General features: G+C 44.1%; 1 protein-coding gene and 1 long non-coding RNA gene across 30 annotated transcripts in view; one reads left to right on the top strand and one right to left on the bottom strand.

The window, feature by feature from the left end:
• The window catches only part of LOC103349530 (uncharacterized), an 84791-nt gene that overhangs the window by 25706 nt on the left and 44415 nt on the right, over positions 1 to 14670 (top strand). For 13 of the 27 annotated variants that reach the window (XR_011390469.1, XR_007920754.2, XR_011390457.1 and 10 more), the window contains exon 3: positions 14356 to 14435. The exons of 10 other annotated variants lie outside the window; for them this stretch is intronic. This is a non-coding gene — a long non-coding RNA (uncharacterized lncRNA). Of the gene's footprint in view, positions 1 to 2152; positions 2570 to 8018; positions 9382 to 13300; positions 13549 to 14355; positions 14436 to 14670 lie in introns of those variants that run through there. 4 more of the 27 variants (XR_011390477.1, XR_011390461.1, XR_011390482.1 and 1 more) reach the window with 3 other exon arrangements.
• Positions 9053 to 14670, bottom strand: part of SLC35F2 (solute carrier family 35 member F2) — a 56296-nt gene continuing 50678 nt past the window's right edge. The window contains exons 6-9 of one of the 3 annotated variants that reach the window (XM_070077724.1): positions 14556 to 14608; positions 12871 to 13025; positions 10145 to 10454; positions 9473 to 9609 (exon numbers count right to left, since the gene is read on the bottom strand). In XM_070077724.1, the coding sequence (XP_069933825.1) occupies positions 10269 to 10454; positions 12871 to 13025; positions 14556 to 14608 (394 nt within the window). In that variant the 3' untranslated portion in view covers positions 9473 to 9609; positions 10145 to 10268. Of the gene's footprint in view, positions 10455 to 12870; positions 13026 to 14555; positions 14609 to 14670 lie in introns of all 3 variants that reach the window. The other 2 variants (XM_051849731.2, XM_051849741.2) reach the window with 2 other exon arrangements.

Here is a 14670-nt window from a genome sequence, read left to right on the forward strand (position 1 = left end):
GCAGAAAGAGAGAAATCTTCCATCCACAGGTTAACTCCCCAAATACCTACAATAGCTAATGGTGAGCCAGAACAAAGCCAGTGACTAGGATTTCAATCCAGGTCTCCCATATGGATGGCAGGGAGCCAACCACTTGAGTCATCACCTGCTGCCTCCCAGTGTGTACATCAGCAGGAAACTGGATTGGAAGCAGAGCCAGGACTTAGCCAGGCACTCTAATACGGGATGTGGGCATACCAAGTGGCATCTTTTTTTTTTTTTTTTTTTTTTGACAGGCAGAGTGGACAGTGAGAGAGACAGAGAGAAAGGTCTTCCTTTGCCGTTGGTTCACCCCTCAATGGCCACTACAGCCGGCGCACTGCGCTGATCCAAAGCCAGGAGCCAGATGGCTTCTTCTGGTCTCCCCTGCGGGTGCAGGGCCCAAGGACTTGGGCCATCCTCCTCTGCACTCCCTGGCCACAGCAGAGAGCTGGACTGGAAGAGGAGCAACCAGGACAGAATCCAGCGCCCCGACCAGGACTAGAACCTGGTGTGCCGGCGCCGCAGGTAGAGGATTAGCCTATTGAGCCGTGGCGCTCATAATTTATAAATTTATTATAAATTTAATTTATAAATTAAACTTTAATGTTACATATTACAAAGAGAAAAAAAAATATATATATATATGGTTAGGTACTATCTGCAATTTCAGGCATCCACTGGGAGTCTTAAGGTATCTCCTGAGGAAAGAGATGACTACTACATAGTCATTTGCACTGATATTTATATTAGCGTGAAGGTGACCATAATTTCCTGTGATTTCCCTTCTATTTAGTTTGCTTGTCATTTCTCAATAACATGGGCTCTGACCATGGAAAATGTAACCTACTGACCTAGGCTTTCCTTTTTCCGAACTGGAGTAGCATTTCCTCATCAAGCATCTTCTAAAATTCTTTGTTCTGGCCCATTTTAGCTGATGCCTAGAGTGACACTTCCTGGGAGAGATTAATGTACAACATCAGGTAATGCCATGAATATTAAATCATCATTTGGTTTCTTACTTAAAAATTTTTATTTATTGATTTAGATAAAGGGAACAGATTCCACATATTTCATATATACAATTTTAAGAACATTATGGTACTTACCATGCTCCCTCCAACCTCCCTCCTCCTTCCTTTCTTGTCTAAGTCAAAAATAGTGATTCATCAGTTTACAGCATGATAAGAAGCAGGCATTGTGGTGAAATTGGTTAAGCCACTACTTGGGACAATTGCACCCCGAATCAGAGTGCCTGAGTTGCGGAGTCTTGTCTCCACTTCTCACTTAGCTTCCTACTCAGGAGCACTTGGGAGGCAGCAGATTATGGCACAAGTACTTGAGTCTCTACCACCCATACAGGAGACCCACATAGAGTTCCTGGCTCTTGGCTTGGGCCTGAGCAGGCTCCGGCTGTTACGGACATTTGGGAGGGTGAACCTGCAGATGAAAAGTATTTCTCTCTCTCACTCTGCCTGTCAAATAAAAATAAATAAATGTAAAAAATAATCTGATAGAAAATGACAAAAACATAACTGAGAAACACAAATGAAATATACTGAGTTCCTGTTACTTTTAAGGCTTTATGCTTGCTGCTATTTGTCCATAAAAAGATTTTGTTTCTCAGCTTTCTCATCCATGAAGATTGAAGTACACCACAAAGTAAGACAAAATATGCCTTAGTTCTTCCAGGCTATTGTAACAAAACGTACCACAGACTGGACGGTTGAGAAGCAACAGAAGTGTATTTTCATGGTTCCAGAGGCTGGGTGTGCACTGGGGGTCTGAGGAGGGCCTCCTTCCTGGTTTCTAAAAGGTCGCCTTTTCTCCAGGGCCTGACGTGGCAGGAGGAGGAAGGGCGCCCCTGGGGCCTCTGTGTAAGGGCACTGATCCCGTTCACGAGGACTCTGCCCTCAGTACCAAATCACTTCACAAAGGCCCTGTCTCCAAACACCACTGCGCTGGGGATTGAGTTTTCACGAATGTTCTTTATTTATAGTTTCAACAGAAATGCAAACATTCACTCTATAGCAAAATACAATCTCTGTCCATAACAAATTTGTAATTTCATTAAGAGGCAATAGGAAGATCTCAAATTCAGTACTTTCATAAAATCTTCATTTTTCCTTTTTAGATATTAAAGCCTCAAACCAATTTTTGAAAGCTGTATGGGGCCATCTCCTAGAACAGTGCCTTCTCTGATGCTCAGTAAATATATTTTTGAATGAAGAAACAAATGATGGTGCTGCCAGCCAACAATTTAATTCCAGCCTTATCCCCCACTGAGCAATCAACTTTTATATACCTATTTACCTATCTTATCTCATTTTGCCTATGTTATTTAATAACAAGAAGTGAGAATGGGGGGTCCCAATTAGGAGCATAAATTTTTACAAATGTAACATAAGACAAAAGTGGACATTATTTCTTTCCATTTTCAAAGAAAGAATGGAAATTTTAAAAGTGGTGCATCTGTAGCCTCAATCAAGATCACTGGTCTGTTAAGTTATTAAGTGAGAAATAATAAAAAATGTGTACAGAATGCTGAAAATGTATCACCAAAGTATGTATCTGAAATGTGAGATGTAGTTGAGAATTTTAGGTTTTCTTGGCTTTCTTGGAATGAAGCTCCTTCTTTACAATGTCTAAGTGCAGTGTTTGATGCCCACTTTCAACTCCCATACACATTCTGAGGAATGCAGCATAATTCTGATAGGACGTGATCTGTGTGTATCATCCGAGTGGGACAAGAGGGTAAATACTATGGGCATTCTGCAGAGGGAAAGAACCTTATGCACACCATCAGATAGGCAGGAGGAGGCAGAGCTGAGCTGAAGCCTGGAGAATGAAGCAAGCATTAGCTACACAAAGACAAAGTGGAAGAAGCAATAGTGTGCCTAAAACTAAGTCCTGAAGGAAGATTGCAGAAAGCATGTGAGCACAGACCACAGAAGAGGCTTGTTGACTGGATTTGTGTGAGCTCTGTCACAGGAGATCAGATTAGCAATTTAAGAAGAAAGTCCGTTAGGCTCAGCTTGAACTTCATTCTAAAAGTCATGAGCGATGAAGTTTTCTGAACCAACTAGGGATATGTCAGAAAGATGCCACTGGAAGAACTATGTGGGATTTAAAGAATGATAGGAATATGAAGAGAATGAAAGAGGATGCAAAAACTCAAGATAGTTAGGTGTGATATTTCCTTTTTTGTGTCAACTTGAAGGGGCTAAGGGATACCCAGGTAGCTGGTAAATATCACTCTGCGTGTATCTATGAATGAGTTTCTTGAAAATACCGGCATTTAACTCATTCCACTTAGTACAGAAGGTCCATCCTCTCTCGTGTAGGTGGGTGCCACCTAATCCACTGAGATAGCACACAAGGGTGGAGGAAGGATGCCTTCATTCTTTCTGCTTGAGGTGGGCCATCTGTCTTCTCCTCAAACACTGAATCCCCAGTTCTCAAGTCTTCAGGCTCAGATTGGGACTTACACCACTCGCTCTTCTGGTTCTCAAAGTTTTTGGACTCAGATGGAACCTCTATACCCACTTCCTTTGGCCTCCAGGTTGCAGACGGCTCGTGGGACTTAACCTCCATGATTGTGTAAACCAATCCCTCATAAATGTCATTAGCTATATCCCATTAGTTTCTCTGAGGAACCCTGACTAATACGAAAGACTCTAGGACCAGTACTGGCAAAATAATGAGAGTTTGCACTGAAGCAAGAACTATAAAGAAGAGACACAGGAGACATCACCAGAGAAGTGCCCTTTGGGATGTGAAGAGTGAGGAATGGATAGAACAGTTTCAAAAGTTGAATCGGAACACTAGAATGGTGCCATTAGTGAAATATGAAAATTAGAAGTGGAAACTAGCTGGCGCCGCGGCTCAATAGGCTAATCCTCCGCCTTGCGGCGCTGGCACACCGGGTTCTAGTCCTGGTCGGGGCGCCGGATTCTGTCCCGGTTGCCCCTCTTCCAGGCCAGCTCTCTGCTGTGGCCAGGGAGTGCAGTGGAGGATGGCCCAAGTCCTTGGGCCCTGCACCCCATGGGAGACCAGGATAAGTACCTGGCTCCTGCCATCGATCAGCGCGGTGTGCTGGCCGTGGCAGCCATTGGAGGGTGAACCAATGGCAAAGGTAGACCTTTCTCTCTCTCTCTCTCACTGTCCACTCTGCCTGTCCAAAAAAAAAAAAAAAAAAAAAAAAGATACAGAATCGGGCTGGAGAAATGCCCCTTTTAGAAAGTTAAGAGCATTCTGATGACAGAGGCCTATTGGGAGGCCAAACTGAGTTCCGTATGTCTCCAGTGCTCCCAGCTGCCTTTCTTGAGCTCATCTTAGTCCCAGGGTCCTAGAAGTCTCACCTTCTCCAGTTAGTTCTCCTCACACATACATCCCCATTAGGAGGGCCTTTTTTTTTTCCTCTTTATTTGAAAGGCAAAGAGAAAAAAAGGTATGGGGGTGGGGAGAGGGAGGGAGGGAGGGAGGGAGGAAGGAAGGAAGGAAGGAAGGAAGGAAGGATGGAAGGAAGAAAGAAAGAGAAAAGGAAAAAAAAAGAAAAGAAAAATTCCCCATGCCTTGGTTGACTCCCCAAATACTTGCAAAAGCCAGGGATGGGCCAAGGCCAAAGCCAGGAGCCAGGATCACAACCCAGGTTTACCCAGTGGGTGTCAGGAACCCAATTATTTGAGCTATCACCACTGCCTCCCAGGGTCTTCATTGGCAGGAAGCTGGAGTCAGAAGCCAGACCAGGATTCAAACCCATACTCCAGTGGTGGATGTGACCATCTTAAATGCTAGGCTAAATGGCCACTCTCTTGGGGCCCAATTTAAGTGCCCTCTCAGACCCTAGCTAGCCTTCTTCCTAAGAGATTGGCTGTTGGAGTACTCCAGTCTCTACAGATAGACTTCCCCAACACTGTCTCCCAGCCTGCCCCAGAGACCTCCTGCTGTGCTCTCCCCACCCACAATGAACTGTGGGTTTGAACCATGTTCCTAGATGATAACTGAAGAGTACCTGAGATAGTAGTACACTGTGCTCATCAGCTAAATTTGGCTCACAACTGAATCAAACCTACCTGCTCTAGCATATCCTGCGCTTTAGTTAGCAGATCAGGGGCCAAGCCTTGGCTCTCCTCTTTAATCCTATCAAATAAAAAAGCGTTGTACACCAATTGTGTCCAAGTAGAGGCCATATATACTCAACCTATGAAATTCTACCGGAATGCTATAGAGGTGTGAGGGCCTGGGACAGATTCCCTGAGGCTGCTGCAATCAGTCTCTCTGAGAATAGCAATTCCTCAAAACGGTGGTCCTCCACGGGGTTTGCTTGGGTGATGGGGTAAGTGTGTGGGTGTGTGTTCTTCCCACCACCACCACCACCTGAAGATGTGTGGACTAAACCAGCAGGCTTTTCATGGACCAAGGTAACATCCCACATGGGTTTGTAAGACCAAACTCAGATTATGAATGTAAAAGCATGTGAGTCACTCAGGAAGAAGAGAGCAGCACAGTCGCTAGGCAGACAGAGGCAGGTAGATGGTCCAAGGTCAGGGAAGGGGAGACAGCACGGAAAGTCCAGCTGTGAACACAAAGTTTTCCAGGTCATACATAGTGTAAAGACTCTGGCCTCCCCAGCGGACAGGCAGTGAGTGGTAACAGCTGAGTGATGGCCCTAGGAAACCTCCTGAACCCTGTTTATGGTCAGCTGGAGCCAACGGTTGTTCAAATGGCTTATATATTTTTATTGGGATCAATTCTCCTGCCCTATCAACCTAAATTCCCTTCTCTAACAGTGTCTATCTTTTTTAAATTAAGCTTGTTAGAAGAAGGTAATATTTAAACCAAGGAATAAAGTGCATGGTGAAAGTTGGAACACTGGGAGGATAAACCTTGTGACGCTAAATCCTACAGGTTTATAGATGGAGGGGCAGGTAACACTTTGCTGTTCTGCAGGTCTTACTTCCCTGACTGACCACTTCCTCTACTGCTAGGCTTCTCCAAACCCCCTCTGGACAACTGTTGGAGAACTGCATGTTCAGCATTACCTAATTTCCTCATAAATCTCTTGCCTTTTAATCAGCTAAGTGGCTATCTGCTGAATTTCCCTGATTTATTGACATCTTTTGAGGGCTCAGGATATGTCTAGATCCTAAGTGATTAAATGTGGATGAAATGGCACAGCACCATAATTATGATAGAAAAGAGAAGCGTGACTAGGCATACGAATGGAGACCGCTCCATAGAAGGGCAGCCTCCAGGGCTGCAGGAAAAACCGTCTACCAGGCTAGCTTTTCTCCCCAGAAATCCTCCCCAACAGCTCTCATTAGCAGTACATTTGCATTTGCATTTTCTGGCTTAGCAGAAGGATGAGCCACTAGGCTCTAGTGGGAACTGACTGCTGGCGAACCTCAAAGGTTAGAACACCATAGATGGCCGGCGCCGTGGCTCACTAGGCTAATCCTCTGCCTTGTGGTGCCAGCACACGGGGTTCTAGTCCCGGTCAGGGTGCCGGATTCTGTCCCTGTTGCCCCTCTTCCAGGCCAGCTCTCTGCTGTGGCCCGGGAGTGCAGTGGAGGATGGCCCAAGTGCTTGGGCCCTGCACCCCATGGGAGACCAGGATAAGTACCTGGCTCCTGTCATCGGATCAGCGCAGTGCACCGGCTTCAGCGCACCAGCCGTGGCGGCCACTGGAGGGTGAACCAACTGCAAAGGAAGACCTTTCTCTCTCTCTCTCTCACTGTCCACTCTGCCTATCAAAAAATTAAAAAAAAAAAAAAAAAAAAAAAGAACACCATAGATTTGGTTTTCACCCTAGCCACCAACTCCACGTGAGGATGTTTCTGTGATGGATGTTTCAGTTTATCTGGACCCAAATTCTTCACTTGTTAACCATGGCATTGCCTGTAATACCCTCTTTAAAAAAACAAACAAACAAACAAAAAAAAAAAACAAGGAACAGGTGTGTGGCCTATAGGTGTGGGACACTGGTCAGAACTCCATATCCCACATCAGAGTACCTGAGTATGAATTCCTGCTGCAGCTCCTGATTCCAGCTACCTGCTAATGTAGATCCTGGCAGGTGATGGCTCAAGTAACTGAGGTCCTGCCACTCACATGGAAGATCTGAATTGAGTTCCCTGCTCCTGGACCAGCCAGCTACTGTAATCATTTGAAAGAGCACACTCTTGTAAAATTTAACAAGACACTGTGGAGGTACTAAAAGTGAGACAAATTATTATGTATGTCACCAGCATTCTAGATGTTACAGTTGTTAAAGCACCACCAGTTGGAAGCTCCACTGTTAAGTACATACCAAGTGAATGAGATCTGCATGCCCTCATGAGAACCTAATTTCAAAATACAAATAGTATTGCCACAGTCCAGCTGCACAATTTATTATATCTACACAACATTGGAGAACAATCTAGCAACTCTATAATATTATTTAATAGGGCTTTTTTTTAATAGAATGAGTATCAACCAAAAAATGAAAAATCAATATGATTGCAATAGGAGAAAAAGAGATTTAGAGAAAGTTCCCAATCAAAGTATGGATTGTGTTTCAAAAGTCCATGCGTGTTTCTAATTTTTTTAAAAAGACATATTTACTTGTTTGAAATTGAAAGAAATAGAAGGAGAGGGAGAGAGAGAAAGACAATCTTCCATTGCTGGTTCACTCCCCAATGGCCACAGTGGCTGGGGCTGGGTCAGGCTAAAGTCAGGATCCAGGAGCTTTTCCAGGTCTCCCATGTGTGTACAGGGGCCCAGGCACTTGGGCCATATTCTGCTTTCCCAGGTGCATTAGCAGAGAGCTGGACTGGAAATGGAGCAGCTGGGTCTTGAACTGGTGCCCATATGGGATGCTGCCACTGCAGGCAGAGGCTTAACTTTTATGCCATAGTGCTGGCCCCGTTCCTAATTTTTAGCTTCTAGGATCTTAATGTCATCCATGGATTTTATAGTAAAATACTCATTGGAAAATTCTTCATGAAAATTAATAGGGGACTGGCCCTGTGGCATAGCAGGTAAAGCTGCCCCCTGCAGCACCAGCATCCCATATGGGTACTGGTTCGTGTCCTGGCTGCTCCACTTCCGATCCAGCTCTCTGCTATGGCCTGGAAAGCAGCAGAAGATGGTTCAAGTCGTTGAGCCCCAGCATCCGCGTGGAGACCTGAGGAAGCTCCTGGCTCCCGGCTTCAGGTTTGCTCAGCTCCAGCCGTTGCTGCCATCTGGGGAGTGAACCAGCGGATAGAAGACTTCTCCATCTCTCTCTCTGCCTCTGCCTCTCTGTAGCTCTGCCTTTCAAATAAATAAATAAATCTTTTTTTAAAAAAAAATTAATGGATTGATATCAGACAGATTTCAGTTTTAAGTGTTGTGAAAAACTTTGACTCTTCGGTCTTTATCATGGGACAATTGATGCAAGGAATAGTCAAAAAGTTCATGGAAAGCACATATGATGAAAAAAAACATGCATGGGCTTCAACTTTTTGCACCAGGATCCACAGCAGGACCCAGCCTGGGCAGCATCAGGAAAGATTCACAGAGGAGCAGACATTAAAACTGGCTCTTGACGGACACGTGGGATTTCGTCACCTGAGATGCTCTACTGTAGCACTCTCCCTCTAAAGAAACAGGCTTATTAAGCACTGTACTTTCAGAAATAACCAGTGTGCAACCCAACCAGAAAGCCTTCCCCAAAGCACCATTTTAACATAACCTCTGCGCTCATGGATCATTGTTAATGGCAGGGCATGAAACCAAACATGAATTGAAAAAGCAATTTCCATCGGTTGTAGAGAAAGTTATTTCACTCAAGAAAGAAAAATCCCTGTGGTAATTCAGAATTCGAAGACATTTCTTCTGAAATGTGAACTCCTCCCTTCGATCCCAGAGTAGCCCCCAAATTGATAGGTTTGCCTCACCGAACATTAGACATGATTCTGAAAAGCTGGGTATGAAGAGATCGCAAATATATGGAGCCATTTACCACCCACAAGGGGAATTGGTTCATCAAAGAAACCACCACGGTGAATGTCTTTCCACGAATTCAAAGTCTTTTAATAAATGGACACTTAACTCCAATCTCTTTTATAGTCTTACAAAGAATTTACATACATATTTTCATGAAGTGGCATTCTGGCGGTCGATATTACACTTGAATCTGCATGACAGCACTTTGTACTGAAGGCGCATCACAGAAATGTCACGGCATTACAGATATTTGTAAGACGGGGAGCAGTACCCCATTCTCAGGGCTCCTGGACATATCCTTTTCTGAAAAATTATTAATTCTGTTTCCATTTTGATTAAAATCTATTTTTTACCACTTACAGAAATAAAGCTCTCTTCTTGTTGTGAAAATTGGCAGTAAGACTTGGTTTCTTCAGTCGATATTTAAAAAATGGGACCAAGAGGAATACTCGAGGAGGTTGTGGGAATTTTTTAGAAAGGATGGCGTCCATGTATTCACTCGGGTCTGCGAAGTCTTGGAGAGCACAGTGTAGGAGTACATATGTGGAAGAAACATCCAGTGTCACAGGCTGGAGGGCAGAGTTTGCTCTGGGGCCTGGAGGGAAGGAGTGACTGTGACTGGCAAGGAGCCAGGAGTGACAGAGGAGAAATTAAAAAAAAAAAAAAAAAAAAAAAACCTTGGAAGATGACTCCAGGATTTACTGCACTGCCATTTAACACGTCTATAGTCCTCACATCCGTATCTCAGGACTTCTCAAGTGCAGCCCCAGCCGCCTCCCCCAGCACGTGCCATCAGTCACTAGGCCACATCTGTGCAAAAAGGCCACAAGGCCTGTAGACAGTGACTCTCTACGGGGTGAAAACCCCAAGCCTCCAACCCGGGAAACCTAAGACACAGCCACCCTGCCCTGTCCCTACTCCCGGCCAACCGCAGCCTGTCCTGTGGCTGGCTTGCTCCTGGGTACCTCCCCCGTCCTGCTTCCCCATGTGTGCCTTGGAGAGCTCAGTGTGGAGCCCACACCTCACCTCCCTGACACTAACAGGTAGTGGTCCTCAAATACTCAGAAGCATTACCCTAGCCTCGGGCTCTGCTCTATTTTGGTAGTTCTAGTTTGGATACATTATTCAGAGTTCTTTTCTAAAGTCTACGCACTGGGTCCAATCCGATGCTGTGGAGTGTTGGCTCGGAGTCTGATCATTTCCCCAAGTGGCCCCTCAGCAGTGGGCGGGCGCTGCTTTCTCCTGGTGGTGCACAGGCGGGCACCGTCCCTCTCCGGCTACAAGACCTCAGAGTGCGTCTCCGGGAGGTTCTCCTCGAGCTTCAGCCCCAGGTTGTCGATGCCAATGATGGTGACTGGGGGTACGCTGCTTTCGGCCGGCTCTGCCGTGCGTGTCGGGGTGGAACAGTACAGGACGAAACCCACCATGATGATGGTGAAGGACAGGATGTAGAGTCCTGAGAACTGGAAGAGAAGAGCAGGCAGTGGACTGTGCTCCCCCAAACTCATCTGTGCTGCTGTGCTTTTAATGCTCTCATCCCACAATCCTTTGTGGCAAGCTGCCTCAGGGATGCTAATGCCCTTTGAAAACACTCCCAAGCCTACCTGGGCTCCGCCAACCAGATCCTTGGAGAAATGGAACCTTTGCCTTTCTTAGTGATAGTCCAGCTCTACCCTACCCTGCAAGTAGTCCTACTTAGTGGAGAAGATAAAAGGTCAGCATAAATACTCTGGGAGAGACCCTTTCAGACAACAGGCACAGCTTACAATATTGACATGAAACAGGAAAATATTGGGCCAGAGTTGTAGCACCACAGGTTAAGCCACCACCTGCAATGCCAACATCCTATATGAACGATGGTTCAAGTCCAGGCTGTACCACTTCCAATCCCAGCTCCCTGCTAATGTGCCAGGGACTCCCAGTAACCCGTGTGGGATAATTATATGAAGTTCTGCGCTCTTGGCTTCTGCCTGGCCCAGCTCCAGCCTTTGTGGCCATTTGGGGAGTGAACTAGTAGATAGAAGATCTCTCTCGGTCTCTCCCTTTTTCTGTAACTCTTTCTAATAAATAAATCTTTTAAAAGCAATTTTACACCTCTCTTTCAACTGTCTGATTCAAAAAACTAATAGCTAAAGTTATTTAGATAGTATAATTTCATAAATTGGTGGTGCACTGGGTTTACAATTCCGTATTTTAAAACTATGTTAAAAAAAAAAAAAAAAACTATGTTTAAAATGCTAGACATCTTTATTATGCCCTGAAGTTTTTTCCTACCTCTGAAATTTACTCTAAAGATTCCACTCCTGCCAGGCACATTACACTATAAGGCTTGACATGACCTCTGACCAAAAACAATAAAATCTCATCCAAGTTCAGAGTGAACTGCTAGACATGCAGGACAAAGGAACATAAAAGAACTGAAAGGAATGTCAGAGTGCCTGCTCTGATTCCAGGACTAGTGCAAGTTAAGTGTCCAAACAATGAGGCATGAAAGGGCTTTTTTATATCAAAGTCAAAAGCAGCTGAAGAGCAAATATTTAGATTAAGCGAGTTTACAATAGGTAGTAACAAGTGTACTTTCACTTAGACGTTATTTCTTTAACCTTAGCTCCCTCTTGAACACTCTTTTACTTATGATGGAAAAGCAAACTACTAAAGCTAAATCAATGTTTGGTTAAAAAAAAAAAAAAAAGCAGAAGGAGGGTGTTACTTGTTATACTGCTGAGTTCTCAGGCTTTCTTTGGGTGTAGTGTGTTACCAACCTGGCACCACAGTAAACAAACACCAGCATCCCTAGTGGGCGCCATAGGAAATGCAGCCATGGCACTGATGTAGTCCTTGACAAACTGTGCTCTCACAGAAAAAATTATCAGGGCCTACAAAGACCACTTCTCTGATTCACTCTGACATTTACCACCTTTTTATGATGCTACCAATAAGTCTTAAATATCCTTTCAGTCTCAGTTCAGGAATATCTTAACCAGCAAGTCTGCAAAACAACCGCTAGTTCCTATCACATGTAGCCTTGTAAGGCAAAAAGGTTAATGCTTCTTTTGCAGAAATTTCTGAAAGCCCATTGAACTTAATTCAGATAAATGTTGTGAATCCATGGCAAAGTCCTGGGAACACTGTCAAATCAGGGACAAAGTTTTCTGTACGGATACAAAATTGTACCAGGACAAAGAAATACAGTTGGTATCTCCCACTGAAACTAAAAATTATCAGGTAACAACCAACATTATAACTATGTTCTCAAATGATTATCAAGAAAGATAGCAAGCAAGTCAACAAGACCTCACTGCTGAGAACAGATGCATCTCTAAAGCACTGGCTCTCCAAAATGTGGTCCAAGGACCCCTGAGGGGATCTAAAATCTTTGAGAGGACTCTGTAAGGTCAAAACTAATATCACAATAATATTAAGATGCTATTTGCCCTGTTCCATTTACGTATGTATGAATCTCTCTCTCTCTCTCTTTCTCATTGTCTTCCATCAGCCACTCCGGACATCTCTGTGTACCAGGGCAAAGACAGTGAGCTCCTGGCATGCAGTCTAAGCTAGAATGTCTCTTGAGGGCCACAGCAGCTATGGAGTTGCTTGCATATCCCCTGGCAACAGTTTCCTAAGCTAGTGTCCTAGGGCGTACCATCAGAGAAAAAACCAATTGTATTTCACCCTTCAGAAAAACCCTAAAAGGGCAATTCTTTCTTGGACCTATTTTCTAGTTTAGAAGCAGTTACATGAGGAGTGAGGCCTGTCACTGAGATTCTTGCCAGGTTGGATGATAAGATTTTGTTTTGGGACATAGGGTCTTAAACAAACCTGCCACTTCTTTTGGACCAACCAAGTGTTCTTATTTAACATGATCCACCTCCTTACCTTATAGCCAAACAGAAAGAGTCCAAAGAACAGGCTGTAGAGGTCAGCTGTCAGGATGCCCAGGTTGACAGACGTGGCACTAGTGACTTTTATCACCAACGGCATGAAGCTGTACAGGCAAAACATACAGAGGGCAAATGCCACGAACAGCAGAGCTGCGAAGAAAGGGAACATTTACTGTTATGTGAAGAAGTCAGGAGACAAAGGGCTCAAAAGCTCGGCTGCCATCTAAAACTCCCTGGTCTGCTAACACACCATGTATAAGAACTCTTGTTAACGGTCAGCATTGTGGATGAGACTACAAAACTTTCTGTGGTAAAAATAATTATCAGGGCCAGTGATGTGGAATAGCACATTAAGCCTCCACCTGCAGTGCTGGCTTCCCATATGGGCACCGGTTCAAGACCTGACTGCTCCACTTCCGATCTAGCTCCCTACTAATGCACTTGGGAAAACAGTGGAAGATGGCCCAAGCCCTTCAGCCCCTGCACCCACTGGAAGACCCAGAGGAAGCTCCTGGTTCCTGGCTTCAGCATGGCCCAGCCCCAGCTGTTGCAGCCATTTAGGGAGTGAACCAATGGATGGAAGATCGATTTCTCTCTATCTCTCCTCCTTTCTCTGTAACTCTGCCTCTTAAGTAAATAAAAGATAAATCTTTAAAAAATAATAATAACAGCAGCAAGTTGTGATGTATATGAAGGACCTCAAAAATCCAACTAGGTGCTGGATGACTAAGGCCATAAAATCTTGCTTATGGTTGTGACTGCATCAAAAACCTTCCACCCTCTCAGGGCAGGGTGACACAGGTCAATAAAAGTAGAATCAATATCTTGTTTCAAGAAAAATCACTCATGATCTTTTGTTTGCTTTCGTTTGGTTGGTTAGACATGGTTTGTGTAACTGGATTCAGAATAAAGTATTTTTAGGGCATCAATGAGAATTATTAGGTCAGTTGTATTTTGTTCATCTCATTGGATTAAATAGTCCCAGACAATACAGACAACTATCCTCTCTAGGTCAGTGCTGGTCATGTGATGCTACCTGTATCATCTGTATGACTGCTCTGCAAGGGATTCTTCAATCTCATCCCATATGCAACACACACATTTTTCTGGCAATCTAAGTTATTTAATTGAATTAAATTATCCAAGCATGGTGTGCAACCTTCAATGACATGTATATTTACCTTGTTCTACCCATCATTAAGTAAGGTTAAAATCTTTCCTAACCAGCCTAACAATTTCTTCTGCCCTATTTATTTGTTCAGATGCCTGGGACTATCAGATAAGAGGGGCTAAGGGGGTGGTGGGTGATTACACACCATCAGATGATTCAGATTCATGCTTCACAAGTAACAGCAAGCAGATAAGAACCTTCACATGAAGTTTGAGGACCCAAGATACAGATCTAACTGAAAGCTAGCGTGATGAAGGCCAATCTTCAGTGAGGCTCAGAATTCCTGGTAAAGTAAAGCTATTCCTGCAGGTGAAGATCAAGCATTAACTTTCCTGGAGGTTCATCACCAATTCTCAGAGGAAAACAAGCAACGTAAAGCACTATAGCAGGTATGATTCTTACAAGGATGTTTAAATACTATTGAAAGGATGTAGTCATTTCTTGATGTGAATTTTGTTGATTAAAGGATATAATACCAACTAAAAAGAACGTATCACTTATGTACATACCAACTTTCCAGTCCCAGTGAATGCTAGCAATATCCTCATATTCCACAATCAACCTAAAGTTAAAACAAGAAGTTTTTGAGAGGTCTACATACTAATTTTTACTATTTTTTTAAAG

Source organism: Oryctolagus cuniculus, chromosome 1 (genome assembly GCF_964237555.1).
Source record: "Oryctolagus cuniculus chromosome 1, mOryCun1.1, whole genome shotgun sequence".
Lineage (NCBI taxonomy): Eukaryota > Metazoa > Chordata > Mammalia > Lagomorpha > Leporidae > Oryctolagus > Oryctolagus cuniculus.